This window comes from Panicum virgatum, chromosome 1K (genome assembly GCF_016808335.1).
Source record: "Panicum virgatum strain AP13 chromosome 1K, P.virgatum_v5, whole genome shotgun sequence".
In the NCBI taxonomy this organism is placed as follows: Eukaryota; Viridiplantae; Streptophyta; class Magnoliopsida; order Poales; family Poaceae; genus Panicum; species Panicum virgatum.
Window position 1 is genome coordinate 50,173,072 of NC_053136.1, and position 14,635 is coordinate 50,187,706.

The window sequence follows — 14,635 nt, forward strand, 5'->3', positions numbered from 1 at the left end:
GCTGATGTGGATGCTGCAATATTAAGAAAGGAAAACCAAGGTAGATGATGAGGTGTGAAGAAGACAGCATGTAGATCTGAAGTTGGAAAATGATGATTCAAAATCTAATTTCTTGCAAGTAAATACTTTTGACTATTATCCCCTTATGTACACACATCATCTGGTGAGTTTTTGCATTTTCTTTTTGAATCATTACTGATAACAACACAACACTTAGTGTCTTAGTCCAGTAAAATAAAGCACTGTTTCTAGAGAAATCTAGAGTGCTTGTCAGCATAGCTACTTTCCACAAAAGTCAAAAAAAATCCAGCAAACCTACTAAGCCTTGTACGAAAACTGAAACTATCTGGTTCAGACTTAGTAGGAGGCATATCCATCTCTGAATCTCTTTGATCCGAGTGAACCTCCCCTGACCAACCAGGGGCTGAGACGACGTCTGCCACAGAAGATCCGCCCGGCGTGTCCACGTCCCCAGCCAGTCCTCTCTCGTCCATACTCCATGCCCAGGCTGTCCACTCGACTGGCTCCTACAGACCAACACCTACAGAGCCTTCCATTAACTCGACGCGCTATAAATCCCGCGATCCCCAGCTCCATGGCCGCAAGCCAGAAGCTGCTGCAGCATCCATCCATCCTTCCCATCCTGCTCTCGAGCTCCAAGCCTCAAACCCGTCCGCGCCTGCTCAGGCTCAGCTAGCCGGGGACGAATTAACCGAGCAGCATCCATGGCGGCCGTGTTGGTGGCGAGGCAGGGGCGCGAGCTGCAGCGCTACAGCCAGCGCACCGGCGGGCGCATCGTGGTTGGGTGCATCCCGTACCGCGTGCGGTGCGACGGCGAGCTGGAGGTGCTGGTGATCACGTCGCAGAAGGGGCACGGCATGATGTTCCCCAAGGGCGGGTGGGAGGAGGACGAGTCCATGGACGAGGCCGCCCGGCGCGAGGCCCTCGAGGAGGCCGGCGTCCTCGGCGACACCGAGCCGGTGCTCGGCTTCTGGCACTACAAGAGCCGCCGCTACGTCGACCAGACCTACGAGGGCTTCATGTTCCCGCTCCGCGTCGCCGACGAGCTCCACCAGTGGCCCGAGATGGCCTCCCGCAAGCGCACCTGGGTGAGTAGTCGACGACACCATTTCACCAATTCGTTCGCTCGCGGCACGCGCTGCCCAATGCAATTCCACCCCCAAAACCAATGCCAGGACATGTCATCTGACCCCTCGATTGTATGGAACAACAGGCAACGGTGAACCAGGTGATGGACGGGTGCCCGCACTTGTGGATGCGGGAGGCGCTCGAGAAGCTCGTCGCCCGGCACGCCATGGCCATGCTGCAGTCCGCTCTCTGATCTGGAGAGAGGACCTCGCGGCCGGCGTACTCCCGCGAGAAAGGATCGGCAGCACGAACCCAAGCTAGCACGCGTCGTCACGGCTCCCACGGTGCAGCGGCAGGCCGGCCGGCGTTCCGGCGCTCGGATTTGGTCGCCCTCACCGGAGAGACGGCGGCGCGGAGCGCGGGGTGGATGCTGGCGGCGCTTTCTTGACTCCTCCCGAGACGCGGAGTCGTCGTTGCGCGGTTGCTGCAGATTTAAAAAAAATAATCTCAGCGAGCAAATCATTGGACCAAATGTAAACAAAACCAAACAGGACACATCATACTAGCGAACGGGCGAACAGCAGCGCGGAACAATCCACGATTATTTGGAGTCAGTAACAGAAAAAAAGTGTAAATTAGTGCTAGTAACTTCGTTTCTTGGTGCCAGAATTTGAATGAAACATCTGTTCAGGCGAAAATTTTCTCACTTAATTACCAGCCGGTACTAGTACTCAATTAAGCGGTGAAGTTGCTCGGACAGACGGCGACACCTGAAGTTAGTCCTCCCTACGCACGTGCTCTACAACTAGCAGCTTCGCTGCCTGGCTGGTGCCTGCCTACACCTGGATTGGTCACCTCTGAACCAGATTATCAGAGGAACACCCCCTGCGATTCGTTGGCTGATGATAGCCAGGTACTAGGATCCATCCCATGCGAGAAGCCAAGGCCAAGAACAAGCCGTTCCGGAAACTGACCTGTCGATCCGGTCCCGGAGCAGCGACGGCTCCGGGTCCCCCGAGCCCCCCGGGTGCCCATCACGCCGCTGCGCGCCAGGACGTCGCGCTCGCGGTTCTTCCCCCGCCGATAAGAACGGGACGGACGGGCAATGAGTAAACAAACCCCTCGCCGCGACGTGCCGACGGCGACCCCTGCACTGCCATCCCCGGCCGCCGATGTTGCCGCTAACCCGCTCTACTCCCTCCGATTTTTTTTTTTAATTTTGCCGAGACTGACTTGGCCCGGGGCGATGCGGATGCGAGCAGATTTGTCCGGGACGGTAAAAAAAAAATATGGCGACAGGTCGGCATCGCTGACGGAGCGATCGCCTCGCGGCCCTGTGTGTGTGGGCGGATTTATCGGCGATGATTAGTCTGGAAGCCACCGGTTGCCGGCCACGTACGCGCGGGGCGCCCCGTCGTCAAAGGCAGCGTTAGGTGACGCGCGCCGGGGGGCAGACGTGAGCCGTGAAGCCAGTGACAAGTCGTCGCCGGAGGGAGAGGGTCGGATAAAAAAGGAAACCGGCCGTCCGCCGCGGAATTTTCGGCCGCGTCGGACGCCACGCGAGCGAGGCGCGGCGAGGACGGGGCGGGACGGCGCCCGCCTCGGCTTGCTGCTCTCCTGGACGCGAGCTCTTGTTGGGTAGCCCGCTAGCGTTTGTTCTCGCGCGGCGGTGAATTTTACGGCGAGCAGCGGTGAATTTTCCTGCACGGGATGCGCCGCCACCGGCGAGATCACGGGGGTGCGCTACTGACGGATGCGCGAACGGGACAGGAGGGTCTTCGCGGTTCGCGCCACCGGAGATGGTGAAAAGTTTTTTTTTCTTTCCTTTTTTCGGTTGGTAGCAGAGGTAAGAATGAAGGATCCTCCGAGGTTATCTTCCGTCTGCATCCCGGCAACCTCGCTTTTCAGATTCAGCCTCTGGTTAGTAGCATTGTTCGTCTGGGTTGTTCATCATAAGATGATGTGCAGATGGCGGAGATCTGTGTCCTGCGCTGGCGGAGCTGCGAGCTAGTAGTACGAAACGTTCGCAGTCAGCAGCAATGTGCCCAAACACAAACACTTGAACGGGCTGGTTCAATCCGCAGCGGAGCGCCAGAAAGAAACCGTCGTCGTCGTCGTTGGGTCCGGCGGAACGGAACCGGGGCCTGTTAAAGTTAAGGCTATCTCCAACCATTCCCCCATCCAACTCCCTCCAAACATATTATTTACTATATTTTACTATCTCCTTCCAAAAAATTTCTCCCCCTGTAACTCCTTCTCTCCAACCATTCCCCCCATATCTATTCCCACTATATACTATCACTCATTAACTAACTATTTATTTAATATTTTTGAATTTTAAAAAAATCATACAGTATTTGTACTGTCATAATACACATTATCATCATGTTACGGGGCTCAAACGAGATTAATATCATAAAGAAACGGTGTGATTAGAGATATAAGAGGAGTTGAAACTCACTCTATATGTGGGGAGAGTTTCAACTCCCCCCATATATAAGGGAATTTCCCGCTCCCCGGATATGGGGAGGGGGGAGGGATGGGGGCACCGTTGGAGCTGGCCTAAGGCAGCTGGGACTCGGTGTGTGGCTGGTTCCTCCGGCTAGCCGGGGTAGGGCCAGTTCGGGCGGTCCCGGTCCTAGTCTACAGGCCACTTGACATGTTCAAGTCCCGGAGAATCAACGCGAAGCTACAGGACAAGGGCAGGAGTAGGACGGCGTCCTCGGCGACGACGGCGGCGTGGTTGGTGCGCGAGGCACGTGTAACAGCGCCGGGCTGCTGGATGCTTCCATGCTTTGGATTTCAATTTTCCCTTTGGAAATAGGCCTCGAGCTGCGTGTTCTGTTCTGAAATGGCTGGCTCCCGCGTACGTGTTTTCTCGTGGGCCGAATGGGCCAGCCTGATCTCTTCTGCTTAATTCCTAGGTCAGTAAGCCCAGGCAAAGGAATCGGGCCGACTACAAGCACGTTCTACGAGCAGCCGAGCAGGCCTGGGCCAATGTACTCGCTGGAATACGACCAAGCAAACTGTGTGCGCGCCTAACCCTCAAAAAAAAAAAAAAACTGTGCACACGAAATGTGTGCGCGGCAGCCGGCACAGGGATTTTTTCACCGACCTCCGTTGGAACCGCCGGTGCCCGGTTCCGGCTAACCGGTCCGGTTTGACCGGTTACCGGTAAAAACCGATCAAACTCAAATTTGAATTCAAAACCCGCAGTTATACCGGTTTCGAACAGCTAACCGGCCGGTTAGACCGGTTTACCGGTCCGGTTTGACCGGTTACCGGTCGGTTTGAGTGGTAACCGGTCGGTTTGATCGGTAACGGACCAAATTCAAAAAATTTTCTTTTTTAGTTTAAATTCAAATGCCCGCAAAGTATACTAAATGAATATTTGTATAATATGTTTTAGCCTAAATGAACCCTCTAACCCTCTTTTGTACTACTTTTACATTGTATTTGTATGCACGTTTTTTTGTTTAACTTCAAATGCTCGCAAAGTATACTAAATGAACGAATATTTGAAAAAATTTGACATCATTAGATTCGTCGCAACTTGAAGTATTTTTAAGAATTTTTTTGAGATTTTTCTATTTTTTGAAATTCAAATTTAAAATTTGAATTTGGCCCGGTTTCTAACCGCCCGGATCCCGAGCCGGGCCGGCCCGGTTAGACCGGCAACTGCGATAACCGGTCCGGTTCCGAGCAGTTTTTTTAACCCTGGCCGGCACACACACCCCCCCCCCCCCCACCCTCCTGCATTTGCCGGGACGCAAGAAACCGTCACCAAACCGTGGAAAGCAGCGGCGCACGGACGGAACCGCCATCTCGGCAACGACCGTGTGGCCGGAACAAGCCACCTCCTGCTGTTCCCCGGCATGCTTCTCCCTGTCCCGGAGCGGGGAGTAGCTGATCTTCTCATCCACCTCCAGCAGGCGGCTGCAGCAGCACCCAAAATTTTGGGCCGAATCATAGTTTTCCCCAGGCACGCGTGGTTTACACGGAAAAAAAATCAACCTTTGCCAACCACCGATGCGTTGGCGTACGACACTCCATCCAGCTCTGAGATACTTGAAGAAAATAATGAGAGGATATGGATATCCCATTCGGGGGGAAATAATAATGAGAGGATATCACGAGCCCGTCCTATGAATGCGGCGTGCGCCCAGACAGATCCGGTGCACGTGCGCGCGCGCGCACACACCCCTCCGACTCCGAGGAGAACGCGGCGTCAGGAGACGGGGACGGGAGCAACCAGCGGACGCATGGGTGCTCGACGACGGCCGCGGCCGGGGGCGGCCGCGCTGCTCCTGCTCCTCCTGGCGGTGACCTTCGGTACGCGCTACGCGGCGGCGGCCGCCGGCGTCGCCCCGGCCCCGGTCGCCGGCGGCATGACGGAGCTGCAGAAGCACGTGGCGTTCTTCGACCGCGACCACGACGGCATCGTCACCTTCGACGAGACGTACCAAGGTGAGGCTAGGCCGGTCTCGCCGCGTTCCGTTCGCTCGTTTTCGTGCCGCCACATGCCGGTCGTCGCGCGGCCTCCTCCTAATAATTCCGGCGAGCGAGGCCGTGTGCTGACGCGCTTCGTCTCTGTGCAGGCCTGCGGGACGTCGGGCTCGGAGCCGTCACGGCCAAGGCCAGCGCCGCGCTGATCAACGCCGCCATTGGCCCCAAGACCAGACCTGTACGTTCTAACTGCATCTGCCTCATCACTAATGAAGCACGCCACATTACATTACAGATGCTATACGTTGCTGTTAGTAAGGATTTTGATTCTGTTTCAAACGCGATTCTGCAGGACAATGCAAACTCGTCGTCGTCGTGCATGGACATCTACGTCCAGAACATCCAGAAAGGGAAACACGGAAGCGACACGGGCGCCTACGACGCTCAAGGAAGGTCTGTAATGCGAGTGTGTGCTCTCAGTCAGATCGTTGGTCATTGCAATTTGCAACGTGTGATGTACTAGATGTTCTTGTTCTAACACTTCTAAAAATGACCTTGATTAATTATTGCAGGTTCGTTCCGGCCAAGTTGGACGAGATGTTCGCCAAGCACGCCAAGACTGCGCCGAACGCCATGGCCAAGGACGAGCTGGACGCGATGCTCAAGGCCAACCGAGAGAGCAATGACGTCAACGGATGGTAAGTTTCTAACCTGAATCTGTTTTGTTTTTTTAGAAAAAAGGATATGCACAGGCCGCCGGCAGGTTCCGCTTCGCTTTCCCCGTCCTCACTTGGCGCTGTTCTTGTCCCGTTCCTGTCGTGGCACCAATTCGCGACGGCGCAGGGTTGCGGCCAAGGCGGAGTGGGAGATGCTGTACGATCTCGCCAAGGACAAGGACGGGCGCCTGCAGAAGGACACGGTGAGGGCCGTCTACGACGGGGCCCTCTTCTACCAGTTGGCGGGGAAGAAGGGCTGATCCATTTCCCATTTCATTTCGTTTCAGCGACAGTTAAGCAAGCATGGTTGATTTGACTCTTGTGTAAGAAAAACCAGTCAGTAAGAAGTAACATTTCTCCTTTATAAAATGGTTGCCTGCATCAGAAAGACAGTCGAGTCAATGCCAGGCAACTTTTTTTTTTCTATCAGTCGGACAGTCGGTTCAACCGAGTACCGTGTTTTTTTTCTGTTTATCTCGAGTCGGCTCCTGGCTTGTGGGCCGCTATCATCCTGCCCAGCTACTCCCCGTTGAATCGGCCTGCCTAAAATAACGACGCCACGGGCTGCCTCCGTTGAACAGGGTCCTCGCCGTCCAAAACAAGGGCATTTAAAAATTTGTGTATACCCCTAATTTTTTTTAAAACTTGTGTACAAAAGACTCTGAAAAAAATCAAAATTTCTGATTGAAGACAGTCGATTAGGCCGCGTTCATCTACGTCCTCACTCAGGCAGTAAGGATCGATGTCTACTTTTGCCAGCCACTTGCCGCTACCATGTCTAGCTTTCTAGCCGTTGTATTTTCTGCCGTCCTATCGTGGAAAAAATTTCCCCAAAATTTGAACCCAGGTTCCTTAAACAAAAGCGTCGCCCACCTAGTAATTAGTGTTGGTCATTTACACGGTTTTATATGGTTTTAAATGACTATATAAAACTGTTTTGCCCATTTAAATAGCGGATGTTTTGCTGAACGCTGACTGTTCACCGTTTAACATTTAGACTAACATTGGTAATGAGATGATCCAAGTGCTAGCACGGTAGGGCCTCGACCGAACTCACTGGCCGCCGCTCGGGCCGGCAGGGCGCGAGGCCACCGCACGCGCACGCTTCGGTTGCCGGGCGCCTGCTGGACGAGGTGGCCAAGGCTAGCCGAGAGAGATGCGGCATGTACAAAGGCCACAAGGGTCTACATTGGTTGCCATAAGTGGGGAAAAAATCACTAATGAGCACATAATTATTATTTTTCATTTTTTCCCGAGTCGACGAGCAAGCGGTCATGCTTGTCAGCTTAACTATAGTTTGGATTGTCAATAATGAGCATATTAGTTTTTTGAATAAAAAAGTTCCCTTTTTTTTCCCTTGGAACTAGTAGACTTGTAGAGGTGATTGCACGGATACTACCAGTGTACCAACCATATTCTCTAACATGTTTTTGTCTCGTGAGAATCGAAGTAAGACACGAACGAGATCGATTTACTATTGTTTACGCGCCACATTTGCTCCAGGCAATTATTTTCTGCTGCGTTTGGTAAATATTTTCCACGCGCAGGGTAAATATTTTCCTTTTTTTCCCAATCCGTCACCGCTTGCTCCAGTCCGTCCCGTCCATCTCGTTTGGGTCTCCGGTTCCGGGCCCGCCATCTGGTCGCTTGCACGTTCCCGATTCCGCCCAAGAATTTCCCACGAATTTCAATCGATGCTCCCCCCCTATCCAAAAATCCCCAAATTGTCACCGAATCAAACCATATTTTCTTGGCCAGAGTGGCGTTGATCGATCGAAGTCAGAAACCTGGTTCGCTGCCGGAGGGCGTGAGGCCGCCGCACGCCACGGCACGGCACGCTTCTGTTGTCCAGGAGTGCGGGTCTGGCCTTCAGTTACCTGCGGCTCCAGTGGGCCTGTCCACCTGTATTTAAGCGGCGTGGGGGGCGCCCCCGCACCAGGCACCACCAGTACCAGCTGCGCCGCGAAAGCCGAGCGGAACAAACTGCCAAAAGGGAAAGGGAACGGGAGAGCTCTCACACACAGCCCGCGGGGGACAGCGTCGAGAGGGAATCGCCGGGGAGGATGGGCGGCGCTCCGCGACGATCGGCGGTGACGGCGCCTTCTGCGCTGCTCCTGCTCGCCGCGCTCTTCGGTGAGTCACTCTGCCTCCGGGCTCCGGCGCAGCGGCCGGATTTCGCCGTGCCCGTTGTGTGTTTTTTTTCCTGCAACTTGTTCGCTGAACTTGTGGCGTGTTCCTGGCTCCGCGGCGGCGAAGTGGGCCGGGCGGCGGCGGTCGGCGACTGCCCGACGGCGCTGCGCAGGCACGCGGCGTTCTTCGACCGCGACGGCGACGGCGTCGTCACCCTATCGGAGACCTACGGCGGTGAGCTCCTTGCCAGTTGCCACCCCTGTTTCGCGACGGTTCAGTTCGTGCTGCTGCGCCCGTGATTCTCGCACTAAATTCTGGTCGTTGCATCGGCAGCGTTCCGGGCTCTCGGATTTGGATTCGGCGTGTCCTCCGTCAGCGCGGCCTTCATCAATGGCGCCCTTGGCACCAAGTGCAGACCTGTAAGACACTCCCTGCTCCCCTCCCCTTCTTTCTCCTGTAATCTGTGTGTGTGCGCGCTCAGCTACGAAAAAAATATAAAAGATGGTATTTCTTATAATACTTCGTATATCTTTCATTTTGTCCTTATAGTATTTCGCCGGGGTTTAAGGTCCCCAGGTTTAGCTGTTGACGTGCATAAAAGTCTTACTTTACTGAGAATGAAACGTAGATCATGCCTTTCCCCTTTTTATGCTAGCCTAGCGACTTCATAGAAGTTCAGATACGAGAGCATTATCACTGCAAAAATCATGGAGTCTGACAAAGATGCGGGTCAAATCAACAAATGCCTCGAGATTCTTGGCTAAATTCCAGTTGCAGACTGTGACAGCAGACACAGCACACGCCTGTTGTTTGCTGGCTTAATGGAAATGATTTAGCTAGATGGGCAGCTGGCCGCCTAAAATGTGGAACACACTGCCTTTTATGGACTCTCGTTTCATATACTACTATAGTATACTATTTGATATTTGCTTCGCAACTAAAATATGAAAATGGTGTTAAAAGGCTGAGCACAAATGCAGGAAAATGCAACGTCATCCAACACGGACATCTACATAGAGGACATTCAGAAAGGAAAACATGGAAGTGATACTGGCTCGTATGACACTGAAGGAAGGTAAGCCGCCGATTCGCTGACAGCCATTTCTGGTTCCGTTTCTGAGCAATTGATCGAACGATGATCCATCAGTAAGTAGGTTTAACTTACACTACAATTCTGCAGGTTCGTTCCAGAGAAGTTCCAAGAGATATTCACCAAGCACGCCAAGACCGTCCCTGACGCCCTGACATCGGACGAGATCGACCAGATGCTCCAAGCGAACAGACAGCCCGGGGACTACACGGGATGGTAATTTCCCAGCCCAAAATCAACAACAACTTTTGCCATTGCTCCTGCAGTCCCAGCTCTCACCTCTCCGTTATCGTTCTCCTGCTCTGTCCTTGCGCGAAAACAACAGGGCTGGCGCAGAAGCGGAGTGGAGGATCCTGTACAGCCTCGGCAAGGACAAGGACGGCCTGCTGCACAAGGACGTCGTGAGGAGCGTCTACGACGGGAGCCTCTTCCGCAGGCTCGCGCCCAACTGGAGTTCTCCCGAGAAGGAGAAGCAGCTGGAATGCTGAGCCGGGAGGAGAGGAGCATGCCGTCTGCGTTCTCCCGCGTTACGTGCCGGCACAAGCAGAAGTCCGATTAAGTTAAGGGCTGGACTCTGAATACGCTGTCAAGCAACATGTACTGGCGGTGTGAACAGGTGTGAACGCTCTGTTCCTGATTAAAAGGAGGTGTGAACAGAATCTGTTGATAGGACGACGGCTGTATCTTGTGATGGGTCCGATGGTTGTGTTTCTGTACATGCAAGTGGCTGGCAATGGATTTGCATACAGTACTTGGCATTTCTTGCCCGTGAGGCCGTGACCCTTGTCGCTGTCTTTGTTGCGATCAGAGTATCGAACCCGTTCTGTTCGCTGGAAGACAGATAGGTCTGTACTCTGTAGCATTATCTTGCCTGCCTGTAGATCGTCAGTACTGCTCGTAATCGTCTCTGATCCTGCGCTGTTAACTGATTGCATTTGTTGGTATTAGCTGGCTAATCGCACGCATCAAGAACATGTCAGGTACTAATGATGGCACCAAGCTGGGCTTCTACACACGGTAGTTGTTTAATCTGCGTGGCTTGCGGGTTCTCTTTTGTCGATGCAGCTAATCACTACTGACAAGTGACAACAAAAGAAAAAAATTCTGGAAAACAATCTTAACCTTAAAAACAAAAAAAAATATTCCACTGGAGCAAATCGTCCCATTGGAACAAAAAAAAATGGAACTTCCAGAAGGAAAAAAAAACTAGAAAACTGAGCCCTAAACCACTAGCACGCCATCGAACCATGAATGAGCGGGCCGTGAGCGCGGGCACTTGTGGGCACTACTAACTTGGGCCAGAATAATGTTAAAAAAAACTTTGGCCATAAGTACGGGCCTAGACCGGGGGCGTCTATTTATCGCTTTCTGCGATTGGAACTCATCCAATCGCAGAAGCGACTTGCGCCCCCGCCGCCGCCGCCGCCCCCGGCTCCGGCGGCCTCCGCCGCCTCCGCCGCCCTCCATCGCCGCCACGCTAACCGAGCCCGCCGCCGCGCCGTCTAGCCACCGCCGCGTCATCTTCTCTTCGCCCCCGCCGCCGGCACCGCCCACCGGAGGTCCGGCCCCGCCCGGCCGGCGGCGCTCCCGCGCCACCGCGCCCTCCGCCGGCCGAACCACCTCCGCCGCCGGGCCGCCGCCACCCCCGGCCCCTTCCTCTAGGTCCGGTGATCACGGAGCTCCCCCAAACCCCGGCAACCCCGAACCCTAAAGATCCGCCGCCTCCACCGCCACCCCGGCCGGCGGCGACCTCGCCGCCGGCCGCTCCGCCCACCCACCACCCCTCCCGGCCACCCCTCTCCCTCCCCTAGCTCGCCGCCGCTGCTCTGCCTCCCCCTTTCCCCCCGTGTCGTGAGGTTGAAGATGAACAGCGCCTCTGCGACGCGTCGCCTCCCAGCCGCTCGCGCGATAAATAGCCTCCCCGGCCTAGACCACGCAGCCCTGGCCTCCCTTTTCCTTCCGTTTTGCCGAAATTTTTTCTTTTTTATATTTAAAAAAATTAAAATTTCAAAAATATATGTCGGTTTTGGAAAATTTCAAAAATATACCCCGGTCGCCCTATGGGGGCGACAGGGCTCAAATGTAATTTTTTTTCTTTAAATTTGCAACGAAGTCACTGGAGAAAAAAAAAGAAGGGGGCATGTCGCCCCACCAACGGGCGACAGGCTCCTGTCGCCCACCCCAGGGGCGACAGGCCAGTGGGCCCGCCAGGGGGGCCGGTCGCCCCTCCTGCGGGCGACAGGGTCAGCCCGGTCGCCCCCCCCCACGGGCGACCGGGTCAGCCCGCCTATATAAGGCCTCCCCTCATTCCCTCCTCTCATTTGACCTCAAAAAATCCAGAAAATAGAGAGGGGTGAGAAGAAGGGAAGCAGCGAAGCTCTGCCGAATTCCGCACTTGTGATCTACCGGTAACTTTCGTATAAATTCGTTGATATTGTATAACAATTTAATTTAATTAGCAGATTAGCTGAATTAGATTTGGTGCTTTAGAACACTGGTTTAGTATTACAATTTGAGTACTATTACATACTTTTTCAAATAAAATAATTATACATTAGAATAGAATTATGATAGTACCTTATTGATATTGCAGTATAAGACAATAGAATTATAACAGTACCTATATTTTCACGCATCGATTTGGTATACGATATGTGCATTGCTTAAATTATGGTTTGTTATTTGGCGCACCACACTATAGCGCCAATGTCTTCGTCAGGATCAACCTACATTCCGTGGAGCAAGTGTAAAGCCACCGTACCCAAAGGAATTGATGTACCAATGTGCTTCTGCGGTTCGTTATGCAAGTTCATGCAATCTGAGGTTTTAGGAGATGACTACGGCATGAGGTTTTTTATGTGTGAGAACTACGAATATGATCCACCTAAGCGATATGGCAAAGACCGGGCCAAGGTAGCAGGACAACATACGCTATTTTTCTATATGACCTAACATTGAGTTATGATTCTAACTTGTGTTGGACAAAGTCTCCTCCGCCTCTTTGTGATTTTATGCAGTGGTTCGACACCGTGCAGTCGCAGCGGGCAAAGGACATTGTCGAACAAAAAGCAAGATGGGCTGCAGAACGTTGGCGCCGAATGAAGCACGAGGAACAGCAAGAGGAGAAGCGCAACAAAGAGCAAGAAGAGATCCGCAAGAGGATGGAGGAGGTGGATCGTAAGGCGGCGGCCGAACGTGAAGCTGACAGGGAGAGAAAGTGAGAGAGGGCACGCCATGCGAAGGAAGCCGGGCCCGAAGCAATTAGGAAGGGCAAATATCCTAGGTGCACTCAGTAGAGTAGTACCATGTAATCCTGGCATTTTACATTCCATAAGGCATGGTAGGTTTAGATGCAACAAGAAATTATCTTGTCGCGTGCACATGCCACTGCAATTAGTTGTTTGTGTTTTAAGTTGAGAGCTTAACTCTGTGTGTTGTAGCCTTTACCATTAATTTGCAGTTGTAGCCGGGAGTCTATGAAATCTTTGAACTTTTCTTTAATATTTTCGGAGTTTTTCATGTCACTAGAATACTAAAAAACACACATTAATATAACGATAAGAATTAAGAACTAAGAAATACATCATGGTCTGCTGCTAAAAAGCTCGAATAGCTCAAAATAGGAACCATAGTGTATCTAGCTGCGAGTACGAGATCACAGGTTGCCACTGCTCAGCACGGCGATCACGGGTTTCCCAAATGTCGCATTCTTTGCCCAGACATACGTGACAAAAGACGACAACCCAATAGCAGTGCTCTTCCAACATTTCAAAAAGATGTGACAACACGGCAACCACACCAGCTCACTTTCAAAGCAGTCTCTCTGGCGAGGACGACGGACCTGTCATTCTACAGTGAAGGTCTGTGGCGTGTAGTGGGGAAGGCGGCATCTAGACGCGATCGACCGAGCGACAGTAATGCAGTGCTGTGAGTCTGCATGCACAGAGATGCATCGAGTAGTCATTTCGAGAATCGAATCTAGCCTTTTCAGTGTTAGGTCAGCTAGCCACTTCACTGTGTTGTCATGTAGGTTTTTTAGGTGCATTTACACTCCACACTCCGGGTATCAGACCTTTGTGCGCCTATAAATACTCCCAAGTTTGTGAACTCCCAGCACAACTCAAACATCAAACCTCATTGTATACCCAATGTCTGGAGGTGGGTCTAGCGGGAAGAATTACTATGGTTTTGGGAAAGGAAAAGGGGGAAGAAAGAGAGACCCCATAATATGGGAGGGGCCTCTTGGACCTGATTCCTTTCCGGAACCAGTGTTTGAGTTTCCGCCACAGCACAAGAGTGAATTTACCAATGAAACTCCTCTTCGACAATACGATAACCGTAGAGAACCGTGGCCAAAATGCAGACATGGTGAGGACTGCTTAGTGCAGATGTGCACCGACGGGATGGATGACGGTCGGCGTTTCTTTAAATGTCCACATGCATGGGTAATACTCGGTTGTTTCATTTCTTTATCTTCAATGAGACACATTACATGGAATTTGTTTTGCAGTCTTCCGATGCACCAGAAAACTGTGGTTTTACTAGGTGGGTAGATCCTGCACCAATTGATTCTGTTCAGGAGTTCATCGAGTACCTCCAGATAAAGATCTTTGATCTGGAATGTAAGGTGAACCATTATGAGGAAGTGAGCGAGGGTAACAAAGACGACGAAGTTGATGATATCAGCAATGCAGCCGTTTCACAGGATGAACCATGCACTATTCCTTACTGCAACTGCCCTTGTCACAAGAAGAAGGGCCATGTGCCTCCGGCACCACCGCCTGCACCACCTGCAATGGGTGGATACTGCGGAGAAGGCTCAACGCAGTTTGCTACGTGGGGGTACGGCTACTAGGACTACCCTAGTGCTAGTGACATGCTGTATCATTGTGTTTATTCTGTTTTTTTTTAAATTAACTAAGGCATGTTAGGTTAGTCCGGAATCTGTTTACCGTAGTTTGCAACGGGTTCTGACATGCCACTGCATGTGTGATGTGTGTTTCATTATCGTTGTATTATGATGTAAAATTTGGTGGTTCACATTACGTAATGCATTTCTTAGTTCTTATTTCTTATCGTTATATTAATTACATGTGTGCTTTTAAGTTACCTGTAGATCAGGAGTACGCAATTCGGCAGAGCTTCGCCGCTTTTCTTCTCCTCA

The 14,635-nt window shown here is 52.4% G+C and overlaps 2 protein-coding genes across 2 annotated transcripts; both read left to right on the forward strand.

Moving 5' to 3' along the window:
- The first annotated feature begins 584 nt into the window (after positions 1-584).
- LOC120640959 (nudix hydrolase 18, mitochondrial-like) lies at positions 585-1,787 on the forward strand. Its single transcript, XM_039916908.1, has 2 exons — positions 585-1,109; positions 1,235-1,787. The coding sequence occupies exons 1-2, from the start codon at positions 726-728 to the stop codon at positions 1,340-1,342; spliced, it is 492 nt and encodes a 163-aa protein (XP_039772842.1). The 5' UTR covers positions 585-725; the 3' UTR covers positions 1,343-1,787.
- A 3,477-nt stretch (positions 1,788-5,264) lies between these two features.
- Positions 5,265-10,238, forward strand: LOC120656182. Its single transcript, XM_039934218.1, has 11 exons — positions 5,265-5,556; positions 5,688-5,773; positions 5,888-5,988; positions 6,108-6,233; positions 6,379-6,508; positions 8,141-8,384; positions 8,508-8,615; positions 8,715-8,800; positions 9,362-9,456; positions 9,562-9,687; positions 9,797-10,238. Exons 1-11 carry the CDS (start codon positions 5,352-5,354, stop codon positions 9,957-9,959), a joined length of 1,470 nt encoding a protein of 489 aa, XP_039790152.1. The 5' UTR covers positions 5,265-5,351; the 3' UTR covers positions 9,960-10,238.
- Positions 10,239-14,635: the final 4,397 nt, after the last annotated feature.

Excerpts from the sequence above, each read along its gene's own strand:
- LOC120640959 (XM_039916908.1), top strand. The coding sequence starts at position 726 with ATGGCGGCCGTGTTGGTGGCGAGGCAGGGGCGCGAGCTGCAGCGCTAC. Across the intron at positions 1,110-1,234 it reads CCTCCCGCAAGCGCACCTGG|GCAACGGTGAACCAGGTGAT; the intron begins GTGAGTAGTCGA and ends ATGGAACAACAG.
- LOC120656182 (XM_039934218.1), top strand. The coding sequence starts at position 5,352 with ATGGGTGCTCGACGACGGCCGCGGCCGGGGGCGGCCGCGCTGCTCCTG. Across the intron at positions 5,774-5,887 it reads TTGGCCCCAAGACCAGACCT|GACAATGCAAACTCGTCGTC; the intron begins GTACGTTCTAAC and ends GCGATTCTGCAG. Across the intron at positions 9,688-9,796 it reads CCCGGGGACTACACGGGATG|GGCTGGCGCAGAAGCGGAGT; the intron begins GTAATTTCCCAG and ends CGAAAACAACAG.